The sequence below is a fragment of the Rhododendron vialii genome, chromosome 2a (assembly GCF_030253575.1).
Source record: "Rhododendron vialii isolate Sample 1 chromosome 2a, ASM3025357v1".
NCBI lineage: Eukaryota > Viridiplantae > Streptophyta > Magnoliopsida > Ericales > Ericaceae > Rhododendron > Rhododendron vialii.
Genome location: NC_080558.1, coordinates 30965019 through 30984121, shown reverse-complemented (window position 1 = coordinate 30984121; position 19103 = coordinate 30965019). Strand labels below are relative to the sequence as shown.

The following is a 19103-nucleotide window of genomic DNA, read 5'->3' as shown; positions in this document are numbered from 1 at the left end:
ACCATAAGCGGAAATAATTAGGCTTTCAACTCCATACCCGATATCTCAAAGAATATATTAACTACATATGGGACAAATTTTCTTAACGGGAAATATGTTAGGATAGCAAAATCCAAGGTTTATTTGTAACCCCGCTTTGGAAAAATTGGCAAAATTCGACCTTAATGCAATGACTTGATTCTCTCTCTAAACCTAGTTTTCAAGCAAGAAAGTAAAAATTAAACCTTTTCTCCCTCTGTAAATGAAGGCGCTGAGAATCCCGGCTGATTGATCATCTTTATCACTGCGATTGCACGCCGGGGCCACTGCAATAGAAGGAATTGAATCTGCCTAAAGAAAAGAATCGTCGATTTCATTTCAGAGAGGAAAGAAAACCCACTATTTTATTTTCATCATCTCTTTCTCGCCGACTGGTGATCATCATGAGTTTAAATGCCTTGCATTTGCTTCCTTGCTCCCAAATGGCAACTATTTGCTTTAGAGAGACAAGCACCCCTAATTCCCGGTGGAATTTCCATTGAAAAAATGGGATGGGCCGACAATTTTACGAAAAAGCCCTCTAGTCCAGCAGACAAAATAGTGTATAAAAAAGTGAGAAAAAGTCTCAAAAGTCCAAAAATACGCTAATTCGTAAATAACCTAAATAGTGTATATGACCCATCATTTTTTAGCGTGAAATTACTTAAACGCCCCAAGCCGACCAACTGAGGCACATAATAGTTGAATTCAGGGGCCTTTTCATCCAGAACTACCAAAATGTTAGCCACATTTTTGTGCAAGCTTCCTTTATTGGCGCTTGTGGATAAGGGAGGGTATAATTGTCAATTCAACTTGCCACACCATGTCTTGATGAATAATTTTGCTTGTGGCATGAGAGTGGTGATTTGGAGATTGGAGACCATCAGGTGGTAATAAACCCTGGTCTCCTTCCACTGTCCCGTGATTTTCCCAAAAAGTAAGAGCATCCGCAATAGTAATAATCAAAATCAATAACCAAAATGTGTCATGTCAGCATTTGATTATCTATTTAGTCCCGTGATTTTCCCAAAAAGTAAGAGCATCCGCAATAGTAATAATCAAAATCAATAACCAAAATGTGTCATGTCAGCATTTGATTATCTATTTAGTCCATAATCAAACTTAACAACCTCTACCTTCATATTGGTTATTTTTGCATCTCTAACCAAAAAAATCCTCACAATACATAATGCACATTTGTCCAATCGCAAACGAGTTTCAATCACGCACCCGACCACACCAAATTATTCATCTCGATGAGATGATTCCAATTTGGGGTGTTTTTGAGTTTTGAGTTTGGTTATTGGTAAAAGTTGTTAAATTTGGTTATGGAATGTGTTAAATTTGGTTATTTGCTAAAAGACTTGTAACTTTACTTATTACAATGTGGGGTATTTTTTGAGCATTGTTGTTAAAATTGTTTATCCATGCCCATTTGCTTATTATAATGAAGATTGCTCTAATGGTAAAATTAACCATGATTTGACTTTTGTTAAAAGACGTGTACTATCCCAGGACAATTATTAAGAAAAGTCATGTACAACCCCGAGCAAACATGTGGACAGGTACAAAAATGCTAGTGGTACTGACAATTAGAGTACCGATAATGTACAGACAACGCTTGAGGCCCACTTTTAGGTCCTACATGGATAACCAGAAATGTTTATTAACTTTAAATAATTTTTTGTACAAGCTCGCAAAAAATTAGCTCAATTATATGTGTGTGTGTGATTGTTCCAATCTTTCAACTAAATCTGAAACGGTATTGTCGGTAGCGATATGTATCATCCCAATAATAAACGAACGGTATGCTGTTCGGTATGAGATTAATAACTTGGACTAAAATCAAGCATGCCCTAAAATTCTAAAATAACTATGCAATTATCACACACAATTATACAAACCATGTTTGATACGAGAGAGTTTGTGTAATTGTAAGAATAAGTGTGTGGTTAGAGAATATTGACTCTAAAATTGGTACGAAGAGAAGGTGGGTGGCGGAAGTATCTTTGTGTGTGAATAAAGATCTCCCCTCCAAGTCGGCAACACAGCGAAACGACTCGTAGACAAAACCCCCCCCCCCCCCCCGCCCGCCCCTCACACTCTTCAGCGAACAAACTCCCCCAAAACCAAAACCTTTTCTCGCTCCCTCGACCCTCAAAAGCCTCTTTACCCTGCGGCGGAGACTGCCTCTCTCTCTCTCTCTCTCTCTCTCTCTCTCTCTCTCTCAGTCATGTTCTATGTACGCGGTCTTCCAGGGTTTACCATTCGACAAGTCGAGGCCTTTTCGGTGTACTACTGATCTCGGTTACTTCCTCTGCTCCAAACCCTAATTTATTTGTTCCAATATTTTCTTACTAATCGTGCTTTTGTAAGAATGATTTATACTAAAGTCTATTGGCGCATGTATTGGAAAGAAATTCTGATTTTAGATTCAGATCGATTTTTAGGGTTTCGCATTCATCAGCCTTTGGTTTACGCCCTTTTTCTTGCCTCGTTGAACTTTTCTAATTTGGTTGATTAAACTTGAATTTTTTTTAACTTTAGGGTTGCTTGTATCTGTAACATGATTTTTGGTTTGGTTTCTTTATTTGTCATGGGAAGTCTGGTCACTGGTGATTTTCTTAGTAACTTTATAAAGTTCATAGATTTCCATCCCCGTTCGAATTCTTTGGGTGTAAGACTCAACTATTGATTAGACGTTACAATAGAAATTATTGATTTTAGCGACTTCGTGTTGCTTACAATTGCGATTGAAGCAAAAATCTTGAAATTTGAAACAGGAAATATCTTAATTTCTTAATTGGGTTCTATAAGGTCAGTCGTTTAAGCAAACTCTCTTCTAACTAATGGTGAGTGCTAAAAAAAATTCAGATTTAAAAAAAGAGGCTGTGAAATCGGACAAGAAAAAACTGAAATGATCACCTAGTGATTGAAGCACTTCTCGAGTCTTACCTGCTATGGATTGCCAGACACGCGGAGAGATAGTTTTTCATAGTCAATATAACATCACTGATTGGTTAAAGAATTGCTGATGGTGATTTGAAGCATCTTCTGCTTGCTTCTTTGTTTTTAACCAACTATTTGCCATGCTCTGGAAGTGCATTAGTTTCAACTATTGATGATTACATAATATTACTAATTGATTCCTTTCATTGAAATGGGTGTGTTTATCACTTTGTCTCTCCCTGCATAGAAAGAGAAAATTGTAGGCTGTTAGAAGTAGAAAGTACTTATTAGAATATGAGACTGTCTTATTTGTCGAATCCTGCAGTTAGGGATGGTTGTTTTGGTTCTAACTGATTTCGATATTTATTGCACAGTATTTGCACTTATTTGTGAATTTCCTTCTTCCACCATAGGCTCATGCTAGCTCTTTTTGAGTAACATCCAAAGCTGGCACTTTGTTACATCTGTGCTTGCATAAGAGTTCAGTGGTTATGGTGTCAGGAAGCCAATCTGGAAATCTGAAGGTCGCTCCTCTTCAGGTTTTGCAGCTTCCAACTATGGTTACTTCTGAAGATGGGGTAATGCAGAAGTTGAAGATCAGAATTCCCTTAAAACGTATTGAAGCTGATCCTGGAACAGAATCATATAAATTAGGTCCTGGCACTCCAGCAAACGGAAAAAAGAAGTTAGTGATTAAATCAGACAAGTCAGTGATTCCTTCATCTGGCGATGCAAAAGTGTACACTGATGCTGATAACTTAAAGGTGAAATCCTGCACTCATAAGCGTAAGCTTTCATTGGTGACAGATGGTCAAAAGGAGAAGCGACGGAAGATGGATCGTAGTGCGTCACGTCAGTGTTCTATTATTTTGAAGCAATTGATGATGCATCCTGCTGGGTGGGTTTTTAATCACCCAGTTGATCCAGTGAAATTGAACATTCCTGATTACCACTCTATAATCTCTGACCCCATGGATTTGGGAACAATAAAAACAAAATTGGAGAAGAATACTTATTCCAATGTTGAAGAGTTTGCTGCTGATGTGTGGCTGACATTTTCCAATGCCATGGTGTACAATCCTCCCTATAGTGATGTTTATCACATGGCTGAGCAACTCAATAGTACTTTCAATACAAGGTGGAATTGTTTTGAGGCAAGATGGAATCGTGAGCACACAAATGTGGAGCAGGAGGGTAAATCACGTATTGAAAAAGATACCGAAGATCCTGGGCATAAAAAATACCCCCTGCATGTTAACTTGTTGCCCAAACTGTTGATATCAGCCGAGGAAAAGGAAAAGTTGAGAAAACAGCTGCTGGAATTGTCAAGGGAGAAGATATCACCACACCTCCAAGGTTTGCTTAAAAAATGTGGTTTGAACTGGCAAAGAGATGGAAGAGTGGAGATAGACATTGATGCGTTTGATGACAAAACCTTACTGGAATTGAAAAGAAGTATAAGAAGCTTCTTTGTCCCAAAACCTGCCAGAGTAAGTTATTCTCATGGAATATACATCAGATGTCCTCATTAAGCTCCCATGAAGACAATGTTCAATATGCGTACACCTTTTGTTGTTGTGATTGTTTAATCTCAATTTTAACTGGAGTTTGTGCTCGTGAATGCCATATTTTTGACATTTGTATATCTTGCACAGGCTGGCTCTCCTAAAAAGGAGGAAAACAGCTGCCGAAAATCTTTAGGGAAGATTGTCCACAGAGGTATGAAGTGGCAGAGTATAGTTTGTGACTATGTTTTATGGCTCTTCGTGGGAGCTAATTGGCAATGTGTCTTCTAGGCACTGCTGATAGTGGTTATAGAAGTGTTTCTGGTTCTGCCACTGTCAACCAACAAAACTCAGTTGCCTACAAATGTGGTTCATGTGGCACTATGAGATGCCAATGCAGCCTTCAAAGTGATCCTGCTCGCGCATCCTCAAGTGGTTAGTTGATTTTGTTCTCATGCTTCTTCTCTGCCGGGGGTGGAGGTAAGGGGGCCAGCGGGAGCTTTGGCCTTTGGCCCCCCACCCCCAATTTTCTTAATATGCTGTATAAATTTGAGTATTCATAGTATGCTTCGTAAATTTGTCTCTAAAAACTTTGAGTTTTAACTTATTTCTTCAACGGTCGTTCTAATTTAGTTCAACCGGATATTTTGTGTTTTGGTTACCAATAAAATGAACAAGTACCTATCTTGGGCAAGGTTTCATACAGAAAAGCAAAGAGTTAATGATATGGTTGAGTGGAAATTTTTTGCTCTTAGTGAAGATATTTGGCTCAGCCCCTGTTCTCTACCCATGTTTCTAGTCGTCAAACCATTCCATTTACTTCTTTATTTGGTTCAGATATATCATCGGAAAGATCACTGGGACAAGATTGTGTTGATTCTTCCAGGAAGGTATACTTGTTCTTGCTTCTCTCATGCATTTTGTTGCTAGGATTTGCATGTGAGTAAAGTGTAGTTAAATTTTTTTTGTGCATACATTCAGAATGAGGTGCAAAGCCTCTTGGCATCCCGAATGGGCAAATCAGATCCAGAGTCTGATGGTGAGAATGTTTTCCACTTTGTATGATGTTTTATTTTGTCACTTTTTCATGAGTCATCTGAATATGCTCTTGCAATGATGCTATGCACAAAGAACATGGCAGTTCTAGCCCACAACTGACAACTTTAGGTACCACTCCCGCTTGTGGGGAAGGTTAGTTTTCTACCAGTAGTACTGAATAGTTTTCCGCTTCTCAATTTATAATCTCAATTCTAAGGGTTTCCACTTTTGTTATTTGCTTATGTGGGTTTAGAATGGACTCCTACTATTGACATCCAACTATCACCGAAGAAGGCACTCCGTGCTGCAATGCTGAAGAGCCGCTTTGCTGACACAATCTTCAAGGCAAAACATAAGACACTCCTAGATCATGTGAGGTCTTTTTATTTTCTGGAATAATTAACTTTAGTTGTTGGTTGGAAGTTGTATGGTGTTTTGAGTGTGCAAGGTGAGTGATAAACACGGGCATTTTGTTCAGGTTGACAAAATCGATCCTGTTAAGATGCAGAAAGAAAAGGAGAGACTTGAAAGGCAGCAACTTGAAGGTGATGTCCTTGATTTTGCATAGATTTTTGTTAGCAGGGCCATAAATTTGTCCGTCTTGCTGGTATACGGAGCGATTTGATTTTTGCCTTCTTGGCAATTGATGGTGATTATACAAGTACAAAATTAGTTGCTAAGAGTTCATTATCAATATGATTGGTCTCAGATAAATAGGTCTAGATTAATGGCGCAAAAATGGCAAAATCAATGCCATACAATTCAGAATCAAGATTTACCAAAGCGGATTTATACGGGAAAAAAAAACCATACAAAAATAAATCAAGAAGATGAGTTTAAATAGAAAACACCAACTAATATTGAAATAATCTTTGATCCTATGGAATATGGAATTAATAACAAATATGAGAGGGACATGTATATTTATGGATTAAATGTCATCTTTTCGTGCCTTGAGACTTTTCTCTAAAAAATAAACTATGTGACTGGATTTGTTTTTCAAGCATTGTCGCATTGAAAAATTAAGTTACCCCTATTATTTTCCTATTCTTTATCGGTATAATTTGTCGAAGTATTATGAGCATGCAAATTTATTGAAAAACTAGCGAATTGTCCGTGCCTACGGCACTACCCATCCGATTGGAATTACTTTTTGAATTTCCGTAGTAGCTCAAACACTAAATCGATTCACGAAAGAAATTACTTGAGAGAGATAATTTGATCAATCATAGCTAGAACTAAGTCAACTTCTCCACTAATTCATAGACCTCCCTTGCATGTGCATCAAAAACAACTGTGCTACTTGTGCAGATGTTTTTGCACATATCATGCACATACATATTTGTGGAGTCCATATCGGAGTCTCACAAAATGATCCGTACAACTCATCTTTTTTAAAATATTTTTTGGAGGGTTCTTGTATGATTTTTGAGAAAGCCCTTACCGATATCCGTTGGAGCTGATTTTTTACAGAAACCTTCCAAAAAATATTTTAAAATATGAGCCTGTTCGGATCATTTTGTGGGACCTCGATATGGGCCCCACAAAAATGTATGTGCATGATACGTGCAAAAATATTTGTGGGAATCATAGAAGAAATGACATCACAGAGAGAGAGAGAGAGGCGCTTTTGCCCTACGATTTTTTAAAAAGTTCTTACCGATATCCGTTAGAGCTGATTTTTTACAGGAACCCTCTAAAAAATATTTTCAAAAAGATGAGCGGTTCGGATAATTTTGTGGGACCCCGACATGGGCCTCACAATAATGTATGTGCCAGATATGTGCAAAAATATCTATGTGGGAATCATTGCTGTATCAAAAACTCTTTCAAAAAGATTTCTGAAATATCCAAAAAAAAAAAAAATACACGAATAAAATAGAAGAAATGACATCACACACAAACACATGAGAGAGAGAGAGAGAGAGAGAGAGAGAGAGAGGCTGTTCCGCTTAGATTTTTGGATTTTTTGAGCCTAACTTTTGTGGAATCAAAAAAGTATGAAATTATGACTTGTACTCAAATTTTTTTTAAATATCGAAGTTAAAGCCGACTTGGAGCTTTATCGTCGAGACAAATCAATAATCCAAAAAAAAAACAAAAATCCAAAAGCCCAAAAATTCCTTAGCAGAATCTACCTAAAAGAACGCACGGTAGGGATGTGCAAGTGAGATGGATTGTGGAGGAACTTCATGTTCTCTGATGGCATTGTTGTAATAAATGTGGGGATGTGGGCACTTTAATTAAAAGAGAAGAATGCCTCTCCACCATTAAATCAAATCAATCCCAACTTTTGGATCAACTTGTCTTGTGTGGAGGCTCACACCCTTTGTGTTTATTAGGTAGATAACAAGAAGGAAAATGAGAATGAGGTGGAACTACTGTGGAAGACGAAGAAAGAAAAGACAACCACTCTGACCTCCAAGATGGCTCTTTAATAAAGTTAGTTCTCCCGTAATTGTTTTCTAAGGTGGTTGAAAATTTTCTTTGTTGCAGAGGCAGTGAGGATAGAAGCCCAAATCAAAGCTGCTGAAACTGCCTCACGAATGAGAGCAGAAGCTGAATTGAAAATGCAGCGGGAGAGAGAAAGAGAAGCTGCCAGACTTGCACTCCAGAAGGTCTATATTTTTCCTTATCTTTGTTCACTTAGGCTGTGTTGGGGTCAATGATGTAGACAAGGAAATGAAAAGGTCGAAGGATCCAAACTGCCATGAGCTTTTGGATCCATTTTCTTTTTCGGTTCCTTTTCATTATCCAAACGCCCTTGATCCCAATGCAGTCTTAATCGGTATAATTGAAAGGAAGATTTACCATCTTAGATTCCCCTAAATGCAGATTGAGAGGACTGTTGAGATCAATAATAACCAGGAGATCTTGAAAGATCTTGAGATGCTTAGTGGGTTATCACTATCCAACAATTGGCTTGCCTGCGAATTGGGGGCTGAATCGGTGGTGGGACCGATTGAGGGGTTTGGGTTCGGTAGTCCATTGGAACGTCTGGGCTTGTTTATGAAGGATGAGTTTATTTTGGATGAGGATGAGGATGCGATCTTTCATGGAGATGGGGAGGAGGGTGAGGTCTTCAGCAACTCCTCCATTCCTGCTTGTTCATAAACTTGTAGTGAGAGTAAAGATAGTTGCTAGGTGTATATATCTATCTTTTTTTGCAGGGGAGATGTGAATTATGCAATTTTTTAATGAGTGAATGCTGGAATTTCTATACTTAACACAGGGTCAGGGGAAGATATAATTCTGCTGTTTGGTTATGTGGTAGTGACTTAGAATCAATAGATATATATATATATATATATATATATATATATATATATATATATATATATATATATATATATATATACACACACACACACACACACACACACACACACACACACCACGGTCCCAGTGAGGGATTCCTTACCAGTCTACCGTGCGGACCTCCTATTTTCCGATCGAATTGCGACGATCCGAGCCGTTCAATGTGTTCAGAACGTGATTTTAAGGGTACTCGCGAGAAATCAACAAAAAAAATGATCGGGAATGGCTTGATCCGATATATATTTGAAAGGCGGATCAATAGATTATCATAGGGTTCTCGGGCTTCCCATTTTAGTTGTGCATCTTTTGTCGTGGGGAGATGTAATGTGCGTTTTTGTAGTGAATGCTAGAAACTAAATAAAACAAAGTTGGTCTGGTGATTAACGTCTCTACTCTTGCAATTTGTATTATAAACCGAAGGTTTACAAGTTGTTACAGCATCTTGAATAGTTTGACACTAGCATCTCCGGTGATGGCTTCTGGTATTTGAATTAAAATGTGGCTTTTCCAAGTCTGGACAATAGCCAAAAGTCATTTTTGGCATAAGAAGGGTGAATGATTTTGCAATAAGTCTACACCCACAACTCTACTTCACTGCTACACCCACTGCTGCTGATGTGATGGGCCCCACCTCTTTTGAAAGAAAAAATCGTAACAAAAAAAAAGATCGAAATCACAATGGTTTGGTTCAGAAAGAGAGAGAGAGGAGGACAGATGGACCTAGACGATGCAACTTGAGGCGAGCCTCGTCACCACCGCCGACCACCACCACGCTCCACCTCTGGGGACGACCTCCACCTAGCAACCACAACGGAGAAAATTTGCATTCTAGGGTACCGATGACCACTGACGCCATTATCCGCCAAAAAGGTCTATGTCTCTCTCTCTCTCTCTCTCTCTCTCTCTCTCCCTCTCTGAACTTGTTGATGAGCCCTAGATTCTCCATCTTGGTGGTAGCTAGAACTTGTTCAAAACCCCCAAAATAGGGTTCCATGTTGAAGTGAAATTGGGGATTATTTTTGTGGTCGGTTTGATTGGCTAAATTAGGGTTCCATGTTGAAGTGATATATGTTTTGCTGTATTGGATCTCATACTTCTAAACCTGGTGCTAAGGTTTTGCTTGCAATGTATATGGTCTTCGGGTAAAAAAGGTGTTTGGTTTTCTTAGAGCATCTCCAGCCTTAACCCATTTCAAGACTTAAATTTAATAATGGGGCAAAAACCACAAAAATCTCTCTCCAATCTTTGACCCAAATCCTTCCCCATTTTGGGTTTTACCCATTTTTTTGCCCAAATCTGAGATAATTTTTGCCTTGATCCATTTCTCCAATGGCTAGTTAGAGAGAGAGAAAGAGGGAAATGTGTGAAATTTGGGTTTGATAGTTGGAGATGTGTCAATCCAAAATGGATTTTTACCCAAAATTTGACTCAAATTTGAGGAAAAATATGGGTGAAGGCTGGAGATGCTCTTAGAGATCACCAGCCTTGACCCAAATTTGGGTTAAAATTTGAGTAAAAACTCATTTTGGGTTAGGCTCACTCCAATGGCAAAATAATTCATTATCCAAATATATTATTTTTTTATGCTTTCAATAGTATTTCCCTCCATTTTTTTTTCCAACTACATCTCCTAATTTATTTCCCTCCCTTTTTCCCCTTTTACAAACAAATCTCCCTCTCAATATTTTCTTATCCTGGACAAATTTGTTGGAGAGATTGGTTCATTTCTCACATCAACTAGACAATGGAGCTTTCTATGGGGTGTTTGATAACCTTTTTATTTTTAGTTTTTGGTTTTTATTTTCACTTTTTTGAAAACTAAAAAAGAAAACTTGTTTGGTAACATATTTTTACTTTTTTGTTTTTAAAAAACCTTTTTAGAATTTCTGGAAATTATGAAAACTAGAAAAGGCAGTTTTACAGAGTTTTGAAAACAGAACTTGCGGATCAAAAAAAAGAAAAAAACAGAGAACGTCGGCCCGTCGATCCCGATTGTCTTTTCTCTCTCGCTATGTTCTGGCCTGCTACTACCACCAATTCCTCACCTTCCCTTTTCCCCCCATCATCATCCTCCCCTCCACCCTTTTTCCAATTTTCGCAATTTCAAATTCCAACGCTTTATCACTTCCCCAGATATCCCCAAATTCGTTTTCTCAATTCATTTCTCTCTTCGAATTGGAGAGACACGATGGTGAATCCGGAGGAGAATTCCAATTGGCTAGTCGATTACGGCGTCATAGAAAACATCCCCGTCCCCGGCGGCGACTTGCCCTCGCTCGAACCAGGTTTCGATTGGTGCCCCGACGCCCTCGCCGGCTCGACCGGCCTCAGGTCCGCCGATTTCTCCCCTTTTTCGTCAAATTGCTGTACGTTATGGAATGCCATTTTGATGGTTGACAGTATTGGTTCTTGCGAATGGATTTGTGATTCGTGAAGTTAAATTCGATTCATTCAAGTTTTTTTCTACTTTCCCAATGTCAAATTGTCCTTATGCTTTTTGTTGATAGGTGTTTATGCAATTGCTAAAAAAAAAAATAGTTGATGTCGTAGGAAGTTAATCAGCTAAACGACCAATCATATTGATGTTAATATTTGTATGTGAAACTTTTTTCTTTAATTTCTTCTAATTTCATTCATTTTGAAGAATAAAAACAAAAACAAAAATGATACTACTAAACATGTTTGTGTTTTCAGTTTTTGTTGTTTTCAAAAAGATTATTATCAAACATGTTTCTTGTTTTTGTTTTTATGAAAACATAAACATGTTTCTATTTCTAGTTTTTTAAAAACTGAAAACTGAAAATGTTACCAAACGCACCCTAAATATTTTGCACTTTCTTCTTCTTCATCATCCTCCTCTTCTGATGATAGTGATGAAGAAATAGCCATAGCCACACTTGTAGGTTTCTATGAGGCAAATAATGGCTTAATGCTAGAAATGGTGAGAGAAAATACAAGAAAATGCAAGCAATGGGGTGGCTCTGTTCCAGGACAGAAATACTACCGACACAAAAGAGTAGCGGGTCACGATCGACTAGTTGCGGATTATTTTGCCGAATATCTAGTTTTCTCGCCATCGGTATTTTGCAGACGCTTTCGGATGAGACGTGATCTATTTGTGAGGATTCTGAATGCTAATGAAGAACATAATTCCTACTTTGTTCAAAAGCTAGATGCATGCCAGGTACCCCTTCAAAAAATAACATCCTCAATGAGAATCCTCGCCTATGGAATGCCGGCTGATGCGACTGATGAGAAAGCACTACAATTGAATGCTTCAACCATTATGTCAATCGATTATCGAAAAATTTGGCGATGTGTATTTAAGATCTCCAATGGTAGATGACGTTGGTAAATTGCTTGCTGTTGGGGAGGCTTCGTGGATTTTCCGGAATGTTAGGAAGTTTGGACTGTATGCATTGGAAGTGGAAGAATTGTTCGACGGCATGGAAAGGTGCCTATTGCAGTCATGTTAAAAAACCTACAATGATTCTTGAAGTTGTTGCTTCTTATGACTTGTGGATTTGGCATGCCTTTTTTTGGAATGCCGGGATCCTACAACGATCTCAATGTCTTAGATCGTTCTCCTCTTTTTGATGAACTTGTCCAAGGGTGAGCTCCTCCCGCTAATTACTCTATCAATGGACATGCCTATAATATGGGATACTATCTAGCGAACGGCATATATCCTCCATGGGCAACATTGGTTTAAACTATTTCATCTCCTCAAAGAGCCAAAAAATAGCACTTTTCAATGATGCAAGAGTCAACAAGAAAGGATGTGGAGCGGGCATTTGAGGTTCTGCAAGCACGATTTGCAATCATAAAAGGACCAGCACGGTTTTGGGGTCGAAAAATGCTTGGGAAAATCATGAAGACGTGCATTATTTTGCACAATATGATCATCGAGGATGAGGGAGAGAGCTGTACTGATTTTACTTATACATCAGAGAGGAACCAACCAGTGGCAATTTCGCGGGAACGTGATGATAATTTTGAATCATTTCTATCTCGTCATGTCGGAATTGGAAACAAGGATGCTCATCACACTCTCCGCAATGACTTAGTTGAGCATCTTTGGCAACGATATAGAGAGATGTAGTTTGGAAGTTCTCAAACTGGTAGAAGTTTGGAGGTTTTGGTTAAGAAAATAATGTCTTGCAGCTATTAGTGATCTGCCATTATTGTTTGGCTGCTATACATGATCCTATTTTGCTACTTTAGTGGAATAGCTCGTTGTCTTTTTGATTATGCAATAGCTCATTGTTTTTGGTTTTGAAGTAAAAAAGCCAAGTCAAAACCAGAGCTTTTCAGATTCCTGATGAAAATATGTGGGATCTTTCTGTATTCATTCAAATAGCCTATTACTCTTTTGCTTTTTCACTAACAAGAGCATGGACCTTGACTAAACAAGGAAATATCTACCACCTAAACCTTATAGTGGTGATGTGGAGGGCAGGTTTCTCAACCCAAACACCAAACCTGTCCCATTCTATCACTGCCACTCCTGCTAGAAACACACAAAAAAACTCTACTGTCAAACAACTGCAACCAAAGTACACTTGAGGCTAAACAGCTGCAACTATACATTTAAAAATCAGTCCACCTTATGTAAAAGTATAATGCAACTATACTGCTAAAAATCACTTCCAATCCCAGTAGAGTAAAACCAATCCACCTTATGTAAAAACAGCTGCAACTATACTGCTAAAAATCTTTTTTTGGTCATTGTTACTTTTAGCTGCTATGGTGTTTGTGAATCCAGATTTTACACTTCACACGACTTCCACCTTATGTTGTTTATAATAAGCACACTTGCACAAGGAATAGCAATATAGGGCCTTTTCATTTCTTAGAATACTCTAACAAAAAAACACTTCAACGAGGACCACCTTATGTCCATCAAGTAGGAACTAACAAAACCATGGGAAACCTTTTTACAAGATAAAAACATGCCAATACTCAAACACCATAAAATAGGATAAACTTAAAGCATCCCAGTTGTTGACGCTGCTCGTAGTTGGCTCTCTGCATAGGAGTTAAGTTTGACATGTCCATTGACATTATGATATGATCCTCCTTCCTTTGCTCCCTCTCATTCTTTTTTGCCAAGTAGTGCAACCGTGCCTCCCTATCCTCGGCCTTCTTTTGACGATTAGTAGCTTTTTGTTGCTCTCATTCAATACCTCGCGAGGAGATACCAGTCAAGACATTTATTATTTGACTTTGGTTTGGTGCCATTTGATCAAACTTAACATCATCAATCACCTTTTTCCTTCGTGATTCAAGAGCGGCTTTTATACCACTTGGTCGGTTTACTCCCTCTCTTGAAGGTTGTTGGTCCAAATCTAGCTCAGATTCGAGGGATGTCGGAGTACCAGTGGAGGGATTTGAAGAAGTTGTTTGGACCGTAGGTTTTTGTGATGGTGTCATTGTTTCATCCCACTTACAACTGTGGCGCAATATTTCCTAGCAAGATTCAAACAAGAATGGCTTATTACGTTCATCAATACTAAACATACGTTTAGCCTCAGCCATCTAGTAATCATAAATTCAAAATGTAAGACAAAAAAATATAACAAAAATTTCGTAGTTTTGGGTTGAAAGAAAATTACCTTCTCCTTTTCTCCGGTTCCACTTCTTTGCCTTCTTTTTACTTGGCAAGAAAACCACAAAATTTGCTCACAACTTTTGGAATTTTCGACCACCGTTTCATTAAAGAAACAGGGGTTCTATTGCAGTCAACATCTGCTTGGGAAGAGAAACATAATCGTTTATGCTCCCACAAATTCGCCATGATTTGATTAGTGCCTATAATTGGATCTTGTGAGACAGCCAAATAAGCTCGACAAAGAGCTTCATCCTCTATCACGCCCTCGATTTTCAACATAAATAAATAAACCATTTCAACAAAAGATCCCCGCATATCATAATTATTATCCCAAAATGAGTCCCCAATTGTTAAATTTACAAATAAAATCCCCAGGTTTAAGAATTTACAACATAGGCACTCCGGCCCCAAATAAGCTTAAGTAAGAGTACGAATAAATTCTTTAGTTACAAACCATTTAGTCAAAAGGGAAATCAAGGGTAATTAGTTACAAAACCATCTTTAACAAAATGAAGTCAATTACAAAGATGTGTGAGTAACTAAACATAGTTAGCTTCCAAGAATGTCTTCGCATCTCAACACACAAGCATGCAAGCTATGATCCAGCATTTGAACCTCCTGAAAAGAAAGATTAGGTTGAGCTACACGAGCCCAGTAGGAAGTCTCTACTAAATCTATATGTTAATGAAATGATAAGCATGAATATAGTGAATCAAGCTAAATGGCAAATTCAAGAACAACGCATTCCAACACCATTTTACTAATATGAAAGCACTCTCAAACACATACACATACACACTTCTTCCACCAAATTTCCACCCCTTGCGTTATGGTAAACTCCATCCCTTGCGATTCTGTATTTCCACCCCTTGCGTTACGGCAAACTCCACACATTCCAACATACACAAACATCTCATGGGTCTTAACGATCAAGACAATAATACGACTTTCACAAAGATATGCAATTCTCATACCATAAAATGTTTGATTCGAACCAAGTCTAGCATTCAAACACTAACATCACACGAAATCACCACATAACATGTAGAGAAAGAGAGAAATCCCTACAAAGTGGGTTTTGAGCAAAATCCTAAGTCTACCAAGAAGAATAAGCTCAAATCTTCCAAGAACAAGCTACTCCCAAGCTTGGATACAAGATCTAGAGAGGATATTACCTAAAAGCATGATAAAACAAGCAAAGATCAACAAGTGATTGAGAGAAGAGAAAAAACGAGTTTGAGAGCCGAAAAGTGAAATCAAGAACACAAAACTTACCCCTTATTCACTAAATGCAAGAATCAAGTGATTTTAAGGAAAGAATCCCTTGGATCTTGAAGATTTTAGGTAAAAATCAAGAGTTTTGGGTGAGATTGGAGTGGGGTAGGTGAGAGGGGGTGTTTCTAGGGTTATTTCGTGGGTTTGGGTGTGAGAAATGACAAAAGGGGGTATTTATAGGTGTCTGAAATGCGTGCTGAAAAATCAGAAAAATCACAGCGGGTACCGGTACTGGGTGATTCCCAGTACCGGTACTGGAACCTTCAAAATATCAAATTGGCCAAGTTCTGGACATTGGGTACCGGTACTGGGCAAGAGAGTACTGGTACTGGTTGGACAGAAATTTTTTTTTTCCGACGATCATCGAATCGAACCTCAATCTTTACCAACACTTCCAAACAACATTACAACACCAAAACTCACATTTTACTATTCTCCGAGTGTCCAACGCACAACAGTAAACGTATATCCATACACCCCCACAAACAAACGTACAACTTTATTACTAATACGATTTTTTCACGCATTAAAGATTATCGATATTATAAAAATTTACGGGTCTTTACATCCTCCACCATGGTAAATCCTTTACCAAGAATCGATTGCTTTTGGCTTCCTACTACCACAGGAGAATTTTGCGATATAATTTCTACTCCATGAGTTTGTTCCAGACTCGTAGAATCCTCAAGAATTTCATCCTCATCCATTGATCAAATTGGAAACTCACAATTGTACGTTGGTTGAGAGAGAGAGAGAGAGAGAGAGAGAGAGGAGAAGCAACAATCTATTTAATTATGCTGGTTCTCTGCTATCAAAAAGGCATGGCAAGAATGGCATGGAAAGAGGCAAAGAGCTGTTGAAATTTAAAGAGAAAGAGACATTGGAAAAATGGGGACAGACTTGGGTTGTCCCAAATTTGGGCAAAGAAATGGGTAAAACCCAAAATGGGGAAGGGTTTGGGTCAAAGATTGGAGAGGGTTTTTTTTATGGGTTTTGCCCAAATTTTAAATTTGGGTCTTAAAATGGGTTAAGGCTAGACATGCTCTAAGGCCTTCGCCACTGGCTTTTAAATGTTTGCTCTAACCATGTGATGCTTCTGAGTTCTGACATTTATTTCTCTGTAGGAAGTTTAACTTAGGCTTGTTATGGTGCTTAGCTTCTTGCCAACGTAAGGCCTCTCTAAACACACAAATTTCGGTAGGAGGGATTGTATACTAGGTGAGAATGACAAAGATTGTGCTTAAGTTTATTACATATACCATCTGGAATTAATTATGGCTACATATTTGTTTGCCAATTTCACTTCTTTCAGTTTGATACATCCCATCTGGAATTTTTAATATGTCCATGGTGTGCATGTATTATGTTTTGAAAACTGATTGATTTGTTCGTTCTATGTATTTTTCGGGTTCAAATAGCGTTTCTAGAGACGGTTTGGTAAATTTTGCTCGCCGGGTTCAAATGGCGTTTCTGGAGATGGTTTGCTAGATTTTGCTCGCCAGGTTCAAATGTTCTGATCGTGGGGTTTGAATAGTTGTGTTTGATTTGTTCATTGTTTTGACTGTAATTCGAAGATGGAATACATTCAACTTCTAAATGTGGAAAAAGAACATTCATTGTTATTATCCTTCCTGTTTATTGTTGTTTGCTAGGTCTAGCTATTAGATTTGTTGAACGAAAGAGAAATGGGAATGGGAAGGGATGTGTAGAGACCCATATAAATTTTAATTATTGAAAAATTATATGAATGTCAGAAATTAAGGAAAATATGAAAGAGTGTTGTGGCTATTTTATTTGGGGTTTAAAGTGATGAAATTGTTAGCAGAAGGGTGTTCGTGTGATTGACATATGTGCTAGTATAAATAGGGGGTGTGTGTGTAACGACCCTGATTTTTGGTAAATAAAAATTTCGTTAAATATTTAAAATTTATTTTTAATTACTTGAATTTCTTTTAAAATTCCTTTTTAACTTTAATAATCTGTCATAATTAGATTTGAGAGTTATAAAATTTTATCTTTTCGCACCACACAATTTAGTCATTTTCTAAAGACAAATATGCTTATAAAAGCACTTGTATATTTTCCTAACAAGTTAAATAAAATCTTTAAATTACATTTCTTGGCTAGAAATCCTACTTGGCTAGTAAAATTAGTTGGAGAAATCCAACCACCAATTCATCTAGTTATTTTCTCCTAACCCTAGATGAACCTTTATCCATTGGACAATAAAAGTTAGGGAAACTTTTATCCATTGGACAATAGGAAACCTAGATTTTCTACCTAAGGTACCATTCTAGATTTATGGAATATAAGATTATATAAAGACTTATGTACTTCATAGATTTATATATGCTTGCTTAAAGGACACCTCCTTTAAACCATTGGTCAATACATGCTAGGGTAAACTTTACCCCTTCGATAATAAGGTTAGTCTATCAACAAGTACTAGGATTTTATTAAATAATCACTTCTTAGATTTCCCATGTGATTATATCTTTAAAAATATGTATATGTACCTTATAAATCTATTGCCTTAGATTTTCTAAATATATTGTTATATATAGATATGTGTACTAAAGTACTCTAATATAATAATGTAATAGGAACATGTGCTTGTTAGATTAGTTTATTAGGAAATATTGACCTTAATTTTTTTTTATTGGATACTTGGAAATCCTAGAAGATTACATAGTACCATATGTACTTCTTAGCTTATTATATTTCTAGGAATCTTGACCATATCTTCCCTAGATTTTTCTAGGTACTTGTATGTAGATATATGTACCTCATAGATTATTCTAGGAAAGTCTTAATCATTGGTTAATAACTACTAGGGAAAGTTTTATCCCTTGGATAATAAAAAGATAGTCATGCCAATAAAATATTTAGACTAGATTTCCTATGTACTTAAATATACTTTTATATGCATAGTATATATATATATATATATATATATATATATATATATATATATATATATATATATATATATATATATATATATATAGGTACCTTGTACTAGTGAAAGATATGGGGAGGATTGGGAGAGTACCTTGATATGATTTACTTATGCATTTCTTTAAGTCAAATCTATCCACCATTGTCCTTTTTATATATAACTTACTAGTTACTACACCAAATCTTGAACCATCCATTCCTTCCTTCATCAAATCTTCCAAAAATCTAACCCAAGTACAAAATCTAGTCTTTCAAGGTCATACCTTTCATAATTGCCCCTTTACCCAATTGGACAATAATTGCTAGGGAAAATTTTATTCCTTGGGTAATAGTCAAGAATTTTGCTATAAATAGCACCCCATTCTCACCATTCAACTCACACCTTCCATTCTTCAACTTCTCTCTCTAGAATCCTTGCGTTCTTACTTTGT

At 37.3% G+C, this 19103-nt stretch overlaps 1 protein-coding gene across 4 annotated transcripts; it reads left to right on the top strand.

Annotated features, from left to right (window-relative positions):
• Positions 1-2059: 2059 nt before the first annotated feature.
• On the top strand, positions 2060-8776 carry LOC131315882 (transcription factor GTE11-like). Of its 4 annotated transcripts, none has more exons than XM_058345106.1 (11): positions 2060-2325; positions 3469-4457; positions 4623-4686; positions 4764-4907; positions 5310-5362; positions 5454-5514; positions 5592-5663; positions 5764-5882; positions 5989-6055; positions 8007-8128; positions 8346-8776. In XM_058345106.1, the coding sequence occupies exons 1-11, from the start codon at positions 2259-2261 to the stop codon at positions 8622-8624; spliced, it is 2037 nt and encodes a 678-aa protein (XP_058201089.1). In that variant the 5' UTR covers positions 2060-2258; the 3' UTR covers positions 8625-8776. The 4 variants fall into 4 exon arrangements, with proteins under 4 accessions (XP_058201089.1, XP_058201090.1, XP_058201088.1 ...); XM_058345107.1 differs by having other exon boundaries at positions 2114-2325; positions 3507-4457; XM_058345105.1 differs by having other exon boundaries at positions 2223-2325; positions 3415-4457; positions 5592-5639.
• Positions 8777-19103: the final 10327 nt, after the last annotated feature.

Coding starts and splice junctions, on each gene's coding strand:
- LOC131315882 (XM_058345104.1), top strand. CDS start 2,259: ATGTACGCGGTCTTCCAGGGTTTACCATTCGACAAGTCGAGGCCTTTT. Junction 4,908..5,309: donor TGCTCGCGCATCCTCAAGTG/GTTAGTTGATTT, acceptor TATTTGGTTCAG/ATATATCATCGGAAAGATCA. Junction 6,056..8,006: donor TGAAAGGCAGCAACTTGAAG/GTGATGTCCTTG, acceptor TCTTTGTTGCAG/AGGCAGTGAGGATAGAAGCC.